General features: G+C 42.1%; 1 protein-coding gene across 1 annotated transcript; it reads right to left on the bottom strand.

Annotated features, from left to right (window-relative positions):
• Positions 1 to 299: 299 nt before the first annotated feature.
• Positions 300 to 1010, bottom strand: CLDN14 (claudin 14; the record flags this gene model as incomplete). Its single annotated transcript, XM_080613853.1, has 1 exon — positions 300 to 1010. One exon carries the CDS (start codon positions 1008 to 1010, stop codon positions 300 to 302), a length of 711 nt encoding a protein of 236 aa, XP_080469979.1.
• Positions 1011 to 12184: the final 11174 nt, after the last annotated feature.

The raw sequence follows: 12184 nt of genomic DNA on the forward strand, positions 1-12184 counted from the left end.
ACAAAATCATTGCTTCTAGCAAAACAGCCCTTGAGCTGCCGGCAAAACTCTAATTGAAAGTAGGCAGGTATGTGCTGTCCCTGGAATATCACAGCCTCCTTTGTATTTGTTTTCCAGGTTTTGCAGCAAGCAGTTTTGTGTTCACATTCTTTCTTTCTCCAGAAAGAAAGGAAAGGAAGAAATGAGCAATGGTAAACTTTGTATTGTAACCCTTATAAGTTAGAAGTTATCTTAGCTTTTTTTATGCCATGCACAGAAATTATAAAGCAGCTGTGTCTCACAGGCAAATGTTAGGGAACTCACACATAGTCATTTAATCTGTAGCCGCTATGGGAAGCAGATGTCAGGGAAGAAGCATGGTTTCCCTTGTAGACAGTTGGTGGTCTATAGGAGGGAGCAGTCCTTCTCATGCTGCTGGGCTGCGTCTGATAAGGTGTCTCGTTCCCGCGACACTGGCTTGATGTGCAGAGCAGAGCACCACCAAGGATCGTCAAAGATGCGGAGACAAAGCCAAGGTAAAGAGCTTGACCTATCTCATACTTCATCCCACTGGGAAGCATGGGGTTGTAGAAATCTGTAACAACGTCGTTAGTGGTCCAAGAAACAGGTACCAGGCAGACAAGACCAGCCAGGATAAAAACGATCCCCCCAGAGACTGCGATGGAGGCTTTGGCAGAAGTCCCCTTGGCACACTGCGTGCACTTCATACCGATGACAGCAATCACACATGCCAGTGCGGAAAGGACGCAGGAAATTACCATCATGGCACGGGCGACTTGGAGGTCACGGGGCAGCGCCAGCTGGGAGTGGTGGACTTGGCACTGGTAGATGCCGGTGCTGTGCCAAACGCACTCCATCCAAAGCCCTTTCATATAGGCCACAGCTGTTATAATATTGGTGCCTACATGTGCCGTTCGCCACCAGTGTGGCAGAATAGTAGCAATTAATGTCCCAATTAGGCCGAGCAGGCTTAGGGAGAAGCCAAGTAACTGAACAGCCGAGCTTGCCATGTTAATGTTTGTCCTGCCTAGTTCTCTTAATAAAGCACCTCCGCTTGAATTCCTTCGGAAAACATGAGCTTTTCTTGGAAGATATGCAGCTGTTTTACTTTGACACCTTCTGCTCTCCTAATAAAAGGTAATTGAGGAAAAAAGGAATTAATTATTACCCAAATGCATTACCTCTCCAGCCAGTAAGGTGCATTCCAAGTGCAGTTAGTTCAATAATTAGCATAGTTATCGCTGTTAATCGTACTTTTGTGGAAGTAATGGGAAAGCAAGTTTCCCTCTTCGCTTATATAAACAGTCCTCTGTTGCCTGCTGGGAAGAAAACTCAGGACAATTTATGAAATGGAAAAAAATGTTTTAAATGCAAATATTCCCCTTCCCAGCAGACTCTTCAAAAAAACAAACATAATTTTCTTTCTAAAGCAGAGAATTAGTTAGTGTTAACACTTGGAATGAATGAGATTTATGAAGTAGAGAACTGCAGGTTGCTTTACATGATGAAAACATTCCCAGAAGGTCATAGCAGGACTAGGAAAACAATAAGGATATATTTGCTCAAAGTAGGGAGCAAAGAGAGTGATTTAAAACCTGTGGAAGAGGATAACAAGTATTGGATTAAAGTCGCTTTCCTGACTTGCCAGTATTTATTGAGGTTGCGTTTTAATAAAGCAACTCAAAGGGGAATAATTTTCATTAGCCTCTGTGGAGTTTCAGCTTAAGATTTTAGGTTGTAGGTGAAATGACAGAATGTGAAACCAGATGTACATCATGGAGCTTCTGAGAAGCAACACCTTCGCAGTTTGGTCGTGTATAAATTCTAGATGAAAAACAAGGAATAGTAAATAACTCTTCCTTCTGTATAAATTGCAAATTAAGCGGTCTTTTCCAATGGCTGCCTTGCAAGGTCTGTTATACATCATGCATTATGTGTGTGGGCAGAAACCTGATATTTTAATATATAAAATAACTGTTGCATCAAAATCCAACTTGGAACTCAGAAACAGAAACAAATTCAGGCTCTAATTCTACAAAGACCCATGCATGTGCTGAACGCATGTGCGTAGAAGAAAGCATAAGTGTTTGCAGGACTGGGCCTGAGCAAGCGAAGGGAGGAAAACCATCTGGCCAAACTAATGAAGACCATTAGAATGACAAAATAACGCAGAGGGAGAAAAGTGAAAGCTGGTTTAGATTCCCTTCATCTCACTAATGAGGCAGGAGTGCTTGAGGTGTGTATCAGTGTTGATATTTGTCTCCAGACCACTGTCACAGTATGCACCAATCTCTCCATAACAAGATTGGGCATCTCTTCCTGAAACAATCCAGAATCTGCCTTGAATGAAAGAAAAAGGAAAGGAGAAAAGAAAAAGAAATGAAAAAATTGGAAGGCACCTGGATTATGTGGGCTAGGCACAAAAGTTTTGTACTTACGCATTTTCCTTTTCATTTGTTTGGAGCATGTCTGCTGTGTGCAGACACAGGATAGAGAGGAATGCTTTGCAGAGAAGTACCCAGCCCTCTGACTGGAAAGGAAGATAAAAAGCAAAGACCAGCTTTCCTTTAGTGTGGCTAGCTTTAGGAAGGCATTTTCCTACTGTTAGGGCTTTCTGGCCTTTCAGATACCTTTTACATAATGCTTAAATAAAAGTAAATCGGTTTATTTGGTTGTTAATTTGCCTAATTTTCAAATAGCGAGACAAATACTGAGGGTTTTAGGTGAGAAATAACTGTTCCAGTTAAGAGTCATGGGATGTATCTGCATTCTCTGAGGTAAGTCAAGCTGCAGATTTCTCTTTTTGTACCAGCTATCACAGACTATTGTGATAACACAGGACACAGGTTAGAGCCAAGCACAGCACAGAGGAGCACAGCAAAAGTAAGCAAATGGTTATCTCCAGCAGTACTGGAGATAATCTTATTTCTTTTCCCACCACATGCTTGCATAATAGCTCTAGAAGAAGTTCTCAACGTGTTTGCCTTCCAGACTGTTTGTGTTTGGCTCATATATTAAACATAAGGAAAATTAAGCAGTATTTTCTCTTTTGATATTACTGTTTGTTTCCTGTGAGGCATATTGTTGTTGTATCTAAGCATGCCAGACACCTTAGAGAAATTATCCTGGTAGTACCCCTCCAGGTACTACCAGGCACATGAGGGGCTGTGCTTTGAGGCACAGAAGGAAGATGAGGGACCTACCCAAGTCGCACAGGATATCTGCAACCAAACTGGAAATGGAGCTCATGTCTCCCAGGCCCTAAGCCCAGCACCACCTTTCACAACCTTGGTGTCTGCCTGGTCTGATGGTCCCCCCAATCCCTCAGTATTTTTCCCTGTGCATGTCTGCAAAAGAGTGCAACCTGAGACTATACTCTATCCAATTACTCAGCCCACACAATTGTATTGGTATATTGCACACCATTCAGAAGAGTGCTTGAGGTTACTCTTGCATGTTTGCAAATAGGCTTTCAAGGTCAGGCATCAGGCTTTGCAGCTAATCCCGGGGAGAACAGAATATAAAATGTAAATGTGATTTACACCACCAGTCATGGGAAATGGACTCCCATTTTAATGGAGGTCAGAATACTAGGGGGCTTGGCAGCACCTATTTTTAGATGTCATTAAGGTGTTATTTTTAAACATTAGCCATTAAAAGCCTTCTAATTTAAGAAACTGGTGTTAATTAGCCCTGCTTGCTTGGCGTCATGTTTTCCATGTGCCTTTCTCAGTAGAAGCCAGCTGCCTCTAGTGCTCTGTAACGCTTTAACTGCTGTGGACCAGCCTTCCCCAGCCTGCTAGCAAGTGGCAAAACCAGCAGTAACTTAATGCGTTTATCTCCAAGAACAATAATGGACTCAGTAAAACGTCTCACCTTACAGCTTTGCTCTTAACAGGTTAGGAAAAGAAGATGATTACCGCAGTGGGATCAGGTGAGCAGCTGGTGGGATGTTTCTCGTGGGCTGACCTAGTTAAACGCAAGAGGACAAAACCAAGTCCTTTTTTATGCAAAAAAAAAAAAAAAAAAAAAAGAAGTACATTTCCGCATAGATCGTGTTTTTTAATATTTTTTAGTAAGCAAACCAGAGCCAGCCTTTGTGGGACAGTGAAGATGATGGCTGTCTGGGTTACCCCAGAAACAATGAAAATTGGCAAAATGGCTGCTTACTTCTTGGGGGAAGCAGTAGCTTAAATGCCCAGTGCACAGCTTCCAGAGAAGGCAGGGATGGCTTTCTCAAACCAAGCATGCTCCTGAAATGGCTTGTCTCTGCCTTTGGCTTGCTCAGCCAGTCTTCTCAGCTGTTGTGGAGTACATAGAACACAAGCTGCTTCTTCCAGGGGAAACCCCTTTTACCCACAGTGGTGTCTTGTGTTTGCACCCCCTCTAGCAGCTACACCAGCAACCTCCTGGGCTCTTGTCCAAGGCCATCATCTCAAATAAAGCATCCTCTTCTTCCTCTTGGTGCAATTTGGCTTGTACCAGCAATAAGACCTGGCTTGATGAGCGCTGTTGCTTTGCTTCAGTACACGAGGTGATGGAGCCCAATGTCAAGGCCCTGTAAGTGAATCGAGAGCCAGCATGCATGTTTAGCCTTCAAACCTAAGCACCAAATGATTGTGAAATGATGTGAAAATTTGTGAGGAGAAACTGTGAAATTTTTGAATTTCCTTGCTTTGCCAGCTCATGCCAGCTTTATTTTTATGAACACAAGGGCTGGAAAGACAACTTTTGCATACGAACTTTAGTTTTTCCTAATGCCTCTGTTGTTCAAAACCAGCCATAGCTGGGATAAATCCTTGGCTGTGCTTTTCACTGTGCACTCCACAGCTGCCTTAGCCTTGAAAGATATGGCTCCAAAGTAAGCTCCAAATAAACAGCAGAAACTAATGTCACTAATCTGGGTATTTACCCAGGATTAAACGACAGATGCATGTTTTATTGCTGTCTCTTTCATTGTTTCTCATTTTACTATTTCCCTACCCATACGAGTCTTATCCTTTTGTTTCTGTGCTTTCCAATCCCTTTCTCCAGACCTGTGAATTGTTTCTTCTCATGCAGACTATGGCTGCAGAGGCCTCTTGTACCCTGGGCTGCCAACAGTTCTGCCAGCAGATTTTAGTTCGTCAATTCTGTTTTTACTCTGTGCATCCTTACCAACCAATATTTTCACTTCAGCCCCTCAAATTTTGCACCAATTCTCTCAAAACCCCCAGAAATCTGGCCACTTCAGCCCCGGCTCTGGGAGCACAAAGTGGCACAATGTGGTGATGTTCTTTGCAGATATCCTTGCCAGTTGCAGACCATTGGAGAGTCAGACCTGAAGTACTCCCTGTTGTGGACCTCAGATGAGCCAGGCCCTTAAGTGTACACTCATTTTACATGCTTGCTTAATCTCACACATCCGGAATTATTAAGGCTGGGTGCATGTATAAGTGCCAGCTGGATCAGAGCTGTAAGCCATGCTCAAGTAGTAGGTTTGCCATACAAGCGAGTGAAGTTACCCTCTCTAACACCATAAATTCATCTGTTTCATCCCTTTCATTGCTAACTTCTGCTGAACTTCTGTTTTTTGGGGAAAAAAATGGCTGGTACTTTGAGCTTAGTAAGAACAGATTCCTCCATGTATGTGGGTGATGGCCGGATAGATCTGAGGGGAAATACGGCCTGCGGGCTCACAGCAAAACTTTTCTCTTTCTTTCCTCTCTCTCTGTTTTTTCAAAGAAGAGATTAGGAAACCAATGCAAATCTAAAAGGCACATTGTAAGCAACCCTGATCCTACACCTACTCCCACCCCCCCTCTGTGAAACAAGTCCTTGCGGCAAATGCTGACATTGATCACTGCAGCGCAGCTGCTGCTCCACCAGATGTACAGGAGGAGCCTTAACCCCTCCTTAGATCTACGGAGTCTCCAGCACTTTCCCTATAAGGCACCATTGGGTTGTAACTGGCCTTGTGCCACTCCGTTGTTTTCTTCTCACGAGTGTCAGGGTGATCTGCCTGCACAGCTTTTCAGGTGTCTGTCTTGGCTGTGGGTGCTGTCAGCCGCCAGCAGTACTGCCATTCATTTCATGCCTTGTTCCTGCCTGAGACCCATCACGTATCATCTCTCCACCAGTCACTGCTGGCTTTAACATTATCTCACTTTGGAATAATCTTGAGTGGACTCCAAATTTTTTTTGTATCACAGAAGCATTTCACGTTTGGATTTTTTCTATTTGGGGTTTTTCTAGAGGTTCAAACCCGAAGATTCATCTAACTGAAAGTCAGTAGACTTAGAAAAACTAGAAAGCCTGCAAAGAAGAAAGGTCAGGTCCACATTTTGATCCCATTATGATTTAAATAAATATTAAAGAAATAATTTAAATAAATTGTAATAAATTATTTATGTAATTAATATTAAATAAATTAATAAATAAATAAAAAATATTATTTTACTACCCAAATTTGGGGGTCTTGTCATCTCAGTTCTTCAGATAACCAGTGGCTGAGGAAGGTACCTTCAGGGAAAGGTTTAGAATTCACTGGGATGAATTGTTGTCAAGGGCTGCTACCCGTTTTTTGGGGTTGATAGGGGCAGTTGGGATGAGTGGGTCTCCTCACCAAGGTTCTTCAGGCAGTGCCTGATCCCAGGTCTTACAGATGAGGACTGCAACGTGAAGCAGTTTGCATGGCATGACTAGGCTACACGGGCGAAGCACCACTAACCAGAAATTGTTTATATGTATATGCATATGCATATGTGTATATATATCTTCCCAAACTTGTACATGTAGATATTTCTGAAACTGTTCATCTGGACCAGGCCTTTCAATTTTGATTGTGATTTTGAGCAGCTTGGGGTTTGGATGCTTAGTTTGAGAAACCTGTAAATGCTCAACTCTATGGCACTCAGATTCAAGCTCCAAGAACAGGGAAACTTAAAATAATTTGTCACATCTATAACTGGGTCTCAAAGTCCACCCATAAAACCTGTGGTACGGAAAAAGGAATGAAAGGACAAAATTATCTGTGAGCTAAACTGTGATTATATTAAAATGACTGATGTGTTCAGACAGGGGGATATATGCGTATAACTTTGGCACATGAACAGAAGCTCTTGTGCCCAAGTCCAAACCACTTGCAGCTCACATGATCTCATTTTTTACTGAATATAGCCAAGGTTATTAGTTTTGAATGATAATAAACATCCACAATGTGGTAGGTGCTCCTTTGTATAGTATAACATAGAAGAGGATATGATGAATGGTACATTTATAGTGTACTCTACATGCAGTATGGCTACTTAATTCTGCCCTTTATTTATAGTATTAACGTCTTTAAAGAGCATTGTAGTAAATATACTCTATAAACCTTCATTTCTTTTCAGAAGTCAATCCTTTCACTGAAATTGGTTTACTGAATCTAGGAGGTGTTTGTTTGCCTGTGGGACACTTCCAGATGAGTCAGCGTAACATAGTAGAAATAATGGACTCTTTTCTTACATGCTGACTGTGGCTTTGGAAGAAACTCTGCTGGAGTTATTAGTACCTGTCCAAATAGTCTTAATTTGGATCTGTCTGCAAACACACAAGCATTATTAAGTACTGTATATGTACATGATAAAACCACCTTTTTTTCCTTTAGAGCCCATCCCTTGTTAGGTATAGAGTAACAGGTTGTATTCAGGGAAATGACACAAACAAGGCTGCTGTCAGGTGTGTTTTATCCACACTATTCCCAAAGCTTCTGGGGAGTGTTGGGCAAATCACAGGTGCCAGATTTCATTTTTAGGGTGTACAAAACATGACAAGCATAACAATTAAGAAACTCAGTGGGAGATAGGACAAGGTAAATGTGCTATGAAATACTCAGTATTATGAAAATCAGGCATGTGGTTCCACACTAAACATTGGGCGACATTTCAGATAATTTTGGCTTTTCTTCTCTGTGTGTAAAATAGAAATAATTTTAACTGAGAATAAATTCATCAGCGATTGAAACACTGGTGTTTTACAGTGAGACCACAAAGCTACTGCTCTAAACTGAATACATTTTATTGTAAGCTGAGATACAGGGAAAAGGCAAGATAAGAGTTTATCTCAGTATTGATGCATGGTATTGGTGAGCAAACAAATGTGTGCAAAAGTCATGGGAACTGTAACTCTAATTGTTTCTGTACCAGTGTCTTTGTGGACACTTTTACTTCCAGAATAAAAGTAGCCAAATCAACATCAGAAAGTCTCCCCATAGCCTCCTGTTGGAAACAACCATATCCATTTTTGGAACACGATATGCTGGAATCAGGGGAAGTGTGTGCGTAGGCTGGCCTTTTATCAGGACCTCAGATTATAAAGGAGGGGGGTCAGAAACATCTGCAGGAAGGGTTGCAGCCGGAATGACGCAGAACTTACGGGGGGCTCTGTACCCTGGAGGATTCCTGTCTGCAAGTGTGAGCTGGTAAATTAACCGCTGCCCAGTCAGATTACAAAAGCCTAACAGCTAAATCAGAGTATTTATTACCCAGGAATACCACAAGATGATGGAGCTATTTTAGCCCGCAGGTCCAAAGCCCTTGGGCCAGGCTCTCAGCTAGCATAAATCCATGCACCATCACTCAGTGAAGGGAATGAAGCTACACCAATTCACACAGACACAGTATTTGGCTTCTGGGAGCTTGGGAGGCAGAGGGTTTGAGCTCTGTCACCCTGTTCACATGTGTGTAGCTTGCTGGCTACCTATTGTATCCGAGTTATTGTAATTTATTACCGGAGACAGTTGTGCTTGCACAGCCTGCCAGTGCTATGAGCATTTCCCTCTAGGTTATTCTTGGTTGAATTTGCACAGTCAGTTTTGAAATGGCTCAAGCCTTGGAGTTTCTAACATTTCCTGTGGCAGACTGCTCTACAGTTCACTATGCTTCACAGTTTGGAAATACACCCTGAGAGCCAAACCAAATCCTCATATTCTTTCTCCCAGCCATATTTCCTTGAATCAGCCTGAACAAATTACCTCGCTAATGTGTATGCCCTGCAAATACCTACGGAGGGTTATCATACCTTTTTTATTATCCATGTCTCACCTGGGCTCAGTCCTCCTTTCCCCTCTGCTCCCTGCTTTCACGTTATTTACATTACTTAACAGTGCTTAAAATAGTTTTCAGCCGAATTTAATATCATCTTTGTTGCAAGGTGTTTTATGCAACCTTCATCTTCGTTGCAAGGTGTTTTATGCTGTCTTTACCTCTTCAGCCATTACGTAAACTGACCCCAGAAAGGAATCATGCTACTGGTACCGATCTGCTCATTGCAAAACCTTTGTGTTTATTGCTCTTGGTCAGTGTTATCCTACGATGCAGGTAGTTTCAGAAACTCCTTCTGCATATTTGAACCATTACTTTGTTAAAGACTGAAAGAAAGTTTATTGGGTTGGTATCATAAACTATTAGAGGTCTGCATCTTCAGTTAGCCTCTCATTTCCAGAATTGCTGCTGGCTTTCAAGAGGTGATGGCTGGCAGCACAGCCAGCCCTCCCCTTCTGACCCTCATATCCAAGCTCAGTTCCACCAACACCCCTTTAGTGGTCCTGCAGGGAAAGGCTGGTGTTCTTTTGTTGAAAGATCTAAGGGAGAAAATGTGCACCGTTGCGAAACCTGAAATAAGATCTGGGCTGCCATGCTTCACTCAGCAGCCACAAAGCAGGGGGAGGAGGGGGAAGACCACTTGCTGGATCTAAGCTAAGCTGCCCAGAATCAGTGGGACATCTCTCCATGATTTCTATGCACACTGGCTTAGGGCAGCCTTTGACTTTCCCTTTTTCTCCATCCTTGTCCTGATAAACTTCCATCCCAGCCACCCAAAGGAGCATGGGCATTCACAGTCCACTGACATGTTTTATTTAATTTGTTTGCCTTTTTTGATTCCCATGTGTCTACAGGAAGACTCCCAGACAGAAATATAGGCAATCTCTGAGCAGCACATCCTATCTGCCTGCGTGTGTTGCACTCCATGCACCTAGCTTGGACAGACCAGGGGTCCACACGCACATGGTGACACTTGCTCAGATTTGGCAGAGCCCAGGGGCCCGCTGGCAGTGCTGCTGCAAGTACATTTCTGGACAGATATTTGGCAGCTCCATATCAACCAAGCCCCTCCGTTCTAGCTTACACAATATTTAGGTGCACTGGAGACACATCTGAAAATGCATTTAAACTCACTCGTGTTGGTGTAAGCAGAGAGCAGCTCCCACAAAGTCCATCTGGTTAAAGGGATGATAAACACAATACAAAGATCTTCTTCTCGCTTAGGTGTTTACCGTAATTTTGGACTTGAGACACTCTCACAAGTGGAGATCTCATGGAGATTTTACATAAAGGTTTAGGTCCTCACACTTATGTACCTTAATGGGAGATGATTTTTATTCCCATGCTGGCTTAGTTCCATTAACAAGCTGACAGCTGATTAACAGAGAGCTGAAGATGCTCGTGACTTACTGCACGAGACGTGGGACACTAAACAACATAAAAACTGGTGGAAGCACTGAGTTCCCAGTGTCATCTTTCCTTTGAGCTGAACACACGTGGGACTCCTCACTGATGCACTTTGACCTGTAATTGCTTTGATAGCTACATCTTCGGTTGCAAGTGAAATTCTCCCCCCATCTTTGACACTTTCATCTGTCTTTCAGGCGACATCAGAATAAATAAGACTATCAGCTACAAACTCATTCATCTTCCCTGTAACTCTAAGAGAGTGCTGTAATTATCTAGCTGCTTAAAACTTTCACACTCTTACAACTCTCATAAAGTAGTTCTTTAACTCTTGATATTTTCTGCCCAGCTGTGATGATTTAATCTAGCCTGGGTTTTGAAAGACTCAGCCAGGAAAATCCCAGAGCGCAATACAGCTCATTTATAAGGATCAGCGTTTCTGCAATACCAAGCCTGAGCTGCACTCTACATCTGTCTTATCTAAACACTACCATCACACTGTATTTAGGTTTTCACGGTAAGTTAAACCACGACACGTAGATTTGAAGAAGTCATACATCTGGCCTGGAAAGATCATTCTGTATTTTAAACATTTTAAGGAACAGCTCCATATTATTAATTCAGGTAGAGCACATTTGGTTTGGGAGGTTTAATTCTCTTGCCAGCAAGGGGGAAGCATTGCGGTCTCTTTGCCACAGAAGTTCTTACTTCTCAAAAAACCTCAAAAGATTAAGTCAGTGCCCTAACTGTATAAATTATAGACTTTCATAAACATCACAAAACCATTCTGATGTGAGAATTGTGTTATAACACAGGTGAAATTCCCTTTCTTTCCCAATGATGACTTTCACCCATGAGTGAGAAAGGAGTCAAAATAGCTCAGCATCACAACAGTGATATTTTGTATTTCAAACCCAAGCCTTCTGAATTCCAAGGCCAGGAAATTCTTATGATTAAGATGCTTCTTACAGACATTAAATACCCAATATAGTTTATGTTGCCTATTAATGGTCAAGGAGAATACTTTAAAGTTTATATTTAACACAGAAATTGCACGTATAAATTTCTCCCGCTACATATATTTGCTATTGCTGAGCTAACATTGAAAGACACGTACTAACTTTTTAAATTTCCTGACTTTTATGATTGCTCAATTTTGCAACCTTAACATTATTTTGAAACTAGGTTTGTGTAAAATTTTCCCCAAGAGACTGAGAGAACTATGTGCTTTTGAAACGTTGCCTTTCTGTAGCTAATTTCCCTGGGTTTGCTGGGGTTTTTCCTTCCAACTGAAAATCCCGCAGACAGGAGCAAAATCACAGGACCTTGAAAATAATCAAGTGTGTTTCTAGTACCCTGGTGCCTTAGCTTTTCTGCATTTGCTGGGTGTTTGTTCTACGGTGCAGGTGTACATCTGCTATGGATCACAGCCCTGTGCAGGAAAGCACTTGACATCACTAGAACTCACATGCCTAAGGTGAAGCACTTGCTTAAGTGCAGTCTTGGACTGGGGAATATCTTTAGAGATGTTTAAACTTGAAAGGAAAGTGAGTTCAATTTTCCTATTGATGCATGTGGGATTTAAACAGGTGATGAATTACATCTAATGGCTGCTAGTGGGCATATTCCCTGGACATGACTGGGAAATTAATCCTTTCTGTCTATATGGAATCGTAAAGTAGTGTAATAAGTAAGAGAAAGTGGGTTCATTTAAA

Source organism: Psittacula echo, assembly GCF_963264785.1.
Source record: "Psittacula echo genome assembly, chromosome: 3".
Taxonomy (NCBI): Eukaryota; Metazoa; Chordata; class Aves; order Psittaciformes; family Psittacidae; genus Psittacula; species Psittacula echo.